The 6,000-nt window shown below is 51.0% G+C and overlaps 1 protein-coding gene across 1 annotated transcript in view; it reads right to left on the reverse strand.

The window, feature by feature from the left end:
- GRHL1 (grainyhead like transcription factor 1) overlaps positions 1 to 5,224 on the reverse strand; it is a 34,422-nt gene extending 29,198 nt beyond the window's left edge. The window contains exons 1-3 of the mRNA XM_035543079.2: positions 5,178 to 5,224; positions 2,805 to 2,991; positions 660 to 730 (exon numbers count right to left, since the gene is read on the reverse strand). Of these exons, the coding sequence (XP_035398972.1) occupies positions 660 to 730; positions 2,805 to 2,991; positions 5,178 to 5,224 (305 nt within the window). The remainder of the gene's footprint in view (positions 1 to 659; positions 731 to 2,804; positions 2,992 to 5,177) is intronic.
- Between the last annotated feature and the right edge of the window lie 776 nt (positions 5,225 to 6,000).

The raw sequence follows: 6,000 nt of genomic DNA on the forward strand, positions 1-6,000 counted from the left end.
CACGTGGCTGGGAGCCAGGCTGCTCTTCTCAACCAGAAGTCGTTCGAGCAAACCACAAAACCTCACCTCAGGTCCTCAAGACATTTTAATCTTCTAACCAGTCCAAAGGAAGAGGACGGTGGGAGTGGAAGCCTGTCTTGAATGAACCTCACGCTCATAATATTTATTTAATCGGTATCTTCGTCTGCTTTGGGCAGGGGGCACAAGAGAGGGAGGGCAGGAAGAGGAAGACGAAATAAAGAAGTTCTAGAGGATACAAAAGAAGGCCACAAACAGTAAGGAAAACTAAATCACAAGCACTCTGAAGTCCCTCCCCCTCAGCCCATGCGTGAGGGAGCAATGCTGCTGGTGCCTGAGACCAAAATCAGCAGTGAAGAACCGAGATAACTGCATGCAAAAAAAGAAAAAAAAAGACCTCTGCAAGCCTTGGGAAGGGAAGCCTTCACTTAACGTTAAAGAAAGCAGCTTTTGCCAAGCTGACTGTATGACACGAGCAGACAGAAAGCAGAACGGATGGCAATAAGAAGCAGCTTGGGCCTCAACTCTCCGTATCACAGTCCAGTCCCTGTCCTGTTCTTGGGGCAGAAGGTTCTCTTTCAGCAGCTTTGGTGGTCTAAGAGCAAAGGAAGACAAGCAGACACAATAATAAAAACTAATACCTTTTGCTATGGTCTTGGTCAGGATGTTCCACCTCTGGTTTAGCCGTTGAAGATCTCCTCTCCCTTGGCACCTGGGACACACAACACACGCTGTAATTGCATTCCTCCTCCCGTACACACGCGCAAAAAATTGGTCCTTCAAACCCAGCCATTACAGCTCTTCCCCCTCTTTGGTCAAATTAAGAGGGCATCGCTCTCTGATACCAGGCATTATTAGCGTTACAGCCTGACTGCTGCTAACGTCCGCGCAGCTCTGGGACACCAGGCACGTCCCACGTGCTGCTCGGAGGATCCTGCTGCCACCAACCCGGCCACTCGTGCAAGCCCTGCGCTCCTGCCAGCGTCAGACCACGTTAAAGCTGGTGGGGAAACGCAGCCCTCGCAGGCTGGAGCACCTCGGCTGGACCTGAGGGAGAGCCTCGACGTTCTCCGAGGCCGCTCAAGGCTTTACTTTCTCCTCAGAGCCCAGGGGACTGGGGGCACCAGGCTCAAACGGTGCTCCTGGCACTTGGACCCAGCGTGCCACCTGAAGGATTAAAGCAAACGTTTTCCTGCGCGAGGAGTCGACTCCCGGCACTTCCCTTTGCTCCACGAGCGCACTCGGATACTGCTCGTGGTTGCCAGCTCAGGTGCAACGTGAAGAATCACCGCGTTGCTGCTAATTAGCTCTGATGCTGGCGACGCAGCTGCATGAAAAGCATATTTCTCTTAATGGCCCCTGGCTAAAGCCTAAATCCTGTCTGTTCCACGTAACACGGGAACTCCAATAACCCCAGAAATGGATTTTCCACAGCCACCAGCAGAACTCTGAAAACCTCTATTTGGAGACCACTGAGAGCCTGACCACAGCTATCCACCGAAGAACAAGGTGCTTCCAAACTGCTCGTGGCCCAAAGCCCACCGCGGCTGCAGAACCCACATTGTGACTGAAAATTTAACTTCTGTAAGGCCCTGCTAGCAACAGCTGAAGGATCAGGGTAGCCCGTTAATCAAACAGAAGAGTCTTCAAGTGTTTTTTTTTTTTTTTTCAAATATAAAATATTCAAAGGTGATCTCATCGCTGCTTTTAATATTGCAAAGGGAGAGGGGGCGTATTGCGAATGCCTAGACGCTGTCCCTCTGACATTACTTCATCACAGCCTCCAATAAATCTTTCAGCCCTAACCGTTCTGCCTCACACAAGTGTGCTGAATACCTGTTTTTCCACCAAATTTTCTACACACCTACTGATACCCAAACATGAGGAAGCCCCGAATTAGACGTTAATGTTCAGCAAATCCCTTCTGCTTCGCCACGCATGAAGGATTGACATCGCCGTTCTCTTTGTAATCTACACATTTAGAAATCAAAATTGATTCTGTGGATTAAAATTGTTCTGGTGAAAGTGTTTTTTTCTCTTCCCCCACCCAAGAGCACAGCAAGCGTGGGCACAAAGCAGAAAGGCAATACTCCCATAAAACTAGCCGAATAACACTCACGCCAGTGAATTTGTGGCATTTTGTTGCATGCGTGGAGCGCTAAGCTCCATATAAAGCGTTACAAGAATATTTTGATACACAAGACGTGTTCAAATCAAATGAAAAAAAAAAAAAAAAGACGGGCAAAGATTTTGTACGCCCAATGCAACCTCTGCTAGGGTTTGAGGAGCATACTGAGGCTAGCAATTGCACTCGCTGCCTGCATCCCTCTAACCAACTCCTTCTGGCTGACATTCCCCTACCCACAACCAAAAATTCTGTCTTTGTAGCTTCACAGCAGCACAAAAGCCAGCGGCCCCACCAGAACAGGAATCACATGAGCAAAAGGAAATGCATATTTACATTCAGACACGGACATGCTCCCAAGTTTCATTCATCGTGACTACTTAACACTCTGCCTCCTGCAGAACCTGGAGTCAAAGTGCTACTGAAGCTTTTGACCATTACAGCAAGATCCAGATCTTATTTTACTGAACTAAAAATAAACCAACTTTCAAGCGATTTTTTTTCTTAATTTTTAAAGCCATATAGTTTAAAGTCCTCATGATATATTCACGGCTTCAGCAAAATCCATGCAATGACTCTTTGTCATCAAGCAAATGACGCCTTTTCCACCGGTGGAATAAAAGCTCCGGTGGCTGTCAAAGCACCCCCGTGACAAATCTACCTTGTAGTAATCGTACAGCAGTCCGAGGGCAGCCGCGCTGTCTTCATCGCCGTTGATGCTCATCATAGCTTTGGTAGCTGCCGTAAGGGGATTTTCAAGAAAGGATTTCCAGGCTTCATCTTCGCTGGTGTACGGACGTCTCTGGGAGTAGAGAGAGTCATTCTGAAGAACCAGCACGGGTCTTTTACTTGAATCATAAAAAAAAAAAAATGAAAAAAAAAAAGAAAAAACACCTGTTAGAAGTCATGAAAAACATTCCTGAAGTTCTTTAAAGTTAGCTGCCCCAGTTTCGCAGGGTTCAAATTCTGATTCAGTGCATTGCAAGGATTAGTCAACACAAAAAGCCCAGAAACCTAATTCTGATCTCACCCGTGCTCAGCGTAAATCGGGATTAATGTGAACAAACTCAGCTGGATTACACCAGCCCATATACAATCACAGAGCTGTTTAAGAGCACAACAGACCTGCTAACGCTCTGAATCCAGCCCAGGAGTTATACGTGCTTACCGGCCTACCACCTACAAAACCTCTAGCACATCCTACGTAATGGTAGCGAGCCGTAACCTGCTCTAGTTGCCATGTGGAACTAGAAAGTGTGAACTAACAAAACATCTTTCTCCCAGAGCTTTCAGAAGGTGCCTGCGCTCTCCGAGTCCACATTAAAATATCACCTAGAAGCTGATGATTAGTTACAGGTTACGCGTGGAAAACTGGCCAGAGTCCTCAAAAACCAACACAGCAGTGAATTTTTCTGACAACGGAAGCCAAAAGATTTGCTGTCTGGTTACTGCTGAAGAGACACGAGCCTAGCTTGAGCCAATGACAAGTTATAGCTGGGAAAGAGAGAAAACCTTGGCTATTTCCTTGATGATGTAGTACATTGAGAAACTGCATCTACTCTGAACATGCTGCTGTTGCTGCAAAGGAGAAAATGTCCAAGACTTGGACCTTCAGCCTATAACTGAAAGCCAGTCATGTTGGTGAAACATATGCTTCATCTGTAAAGTCAGATCAAGATAACATTTTAAAAATCTGACTTTTTAGATGAGCTCAAACAGTTCTCCTTGCAGTGCAAGGACAACATTAGTTTGCTAGATTGGGTGGAACAGGGGACATTTGGATTTCCTCAAATAATCCAAGATTTTTAATCCGATAATCTTTAATAGATCGATAACAATTTGTTTAAAAAAAAAAAAAAACAAAACAAACAGGCAAACAAACAAACACCAAAACACATCCTCACCACCATCATACCCCTTCCCCGGAAGATAAGGATTCTTTTCATCTGTTATTTACCCAGATGCATTCAGAGATTGAAATACACTACAAATACAAAAAGTTGTGAAATACAAAGTTGTGAAACGCTCTAATCACTATAATCAGCTTAGCACTATGCTGCATTTATCACCACCTTCTACCAAAAAGATTGCAAAGCACTTTGTAAATGATGCGTTCGATCCTTTATCGGTTACACAAGCAGTCCCACAGCTTCAATGGGACAGCCTGGCTGAGCTTAAGGCAGTTTAAGTGGGAGTTTCCAGGATTTATAAGAGCACTTTGTACCTATAAAACAGCATTGTATAGTTGGGGGAAAAAAAGCAAACAACAAAAAAGACAAGCTCTTCACCAAACCCTTTTCTAGGTCTTTGTAGGGATTCATGTGTGGACTGACATATGTATGCCAAATTACAGATTGCTATTGTATCCGGGACATCTTGGAGGTCCCTTCCAACCTAGATGATTCTGTGATCCACCTTCTACCAAAGACTGCACAGCAAAAGACAAAGCTGAACTCTCTTAAGGGATGCGGTACAAGTTCCTCCTATTCTTATACAATGCGATGAAAGGAGCCTGGAATATCCACAGTAAGTGGGCAAGTCCTCAAGTCAAGTTACTTGCGAGAAAAAGGGAAGTGTCATAAGCGCTGTGTGATGCCTTTTTACCCATCCTTGCTATGCCAGGAGCCGCAGGACTGCCAGCCCACCGAGCTGCTCCCCTCCTGCACTCCCACGGGAGGAGAAGGAAGGGGGAGAAGCAGGAGCACCGGCAGCTGGGACGGCCACGAAGAAACCCAGCAAAACGCAAAAGCTGCCCGTTTCTCTGCCATTTCCTCAGCGTGGCCACAGCGAGGAGCAGCACACGCTGCCCCACAGGCACCGTGCAGGGGGAATTACCTGCGGAGCTGGCAGTCAGTCAGTCCCTGCACACAGCCGCGGCAGGAAAACGAGAGGGGGCTGAGGAGAGGGAAGCAAAGCTCAAAAAGCTTCTGCTCGCTCCCTGGCAGCGAAGGGGGCCTTTACAGCACCCGAAGCGCCCCAAATCCCCCCGACCCTACTGAAACCGAGGGGATGAAGCGCGGGGCCGCCCCGTTACCTGCCGAAATCCACCTTCCCGGCGGGGTGAGCCTCGTAGAAGTCCATGGGGCCCGCTCACAGCCCCCAGCCGGGCATTGGGGAGGGTGTGTGAGGGAGGGGGGGGGGGGGGGGGGGCTGCGCACACCACACGCGGCGGAGCCCGCTCCCGGCAGCGCGGCCCCGCCGGCCGCCGCCCGGCATTTAAGGAGGAGGGGGGCGGCGGCTTGGGCAGGCTGGGCGGGACGGCCGCAGGGGTGTACCCCCCCCCCCATCCCCTCACACACACCCCACACACCCGGGGGCTCCCTTCCGCCATTTCGCGCCGCCCCGCCTCAGGTCGCTGCCCTAAGATGGAGGGGGGGGGGGGGGGGGCGCCCCCTGAGGGGCTTCTCCCCCCCCGCCCCCCCTCCCCGCCCCACAGGGACTTCCAGCACTCACTTGTCGTAGTCCTGGGTCATGTCTGGAGGAGGCAGCGGGCGGCAGAACTGGCCCGGCGGGTCGGGACGGGACGGGACGGGACGGGACGGGTCGGAGCGGGACGGGAGGGCGCGGGGGCGAGCGGAGGGAGCAGCGCGCAGCCCGCCGCACCGACGGGTTTTGTCGGCTTTTCTCGCCCGCTCAGGTGGCGCCGCCGGCCGCAGGTGGACGGGCGCCGCGCGGAGCCTCCCATTGGCCGCCGAGGGCGGCGGGGAGGAGCCGACGGCTCCCCATTGGGCGGCGGGGAGGGAGGGGGCGGGACCGCGGAGATGGTGCGGAGGGGACGGGCGGCGGCGGCTGGCGCTGGGGTGGCCGCGCTGAGAGGAGGGGGAGGGATGGGCGCAACGACGCGGGGTGGCCCGTCT

Source organism: Cygnus atratus, chromosome 3 (assembly GCF_013377495.2).
Source record: "Cygnus atratus isolate AKBS03 ecotype Queensland, Australia chromosome 3, CAtr_DNAZoo_HiC_assembly, whole genome shotgun sequence".
NCBI lineage: Eukaryota > Metazoa > Chordata > Aves > Anseriformes > Anatidae > Cygnus > Cygnus atratus.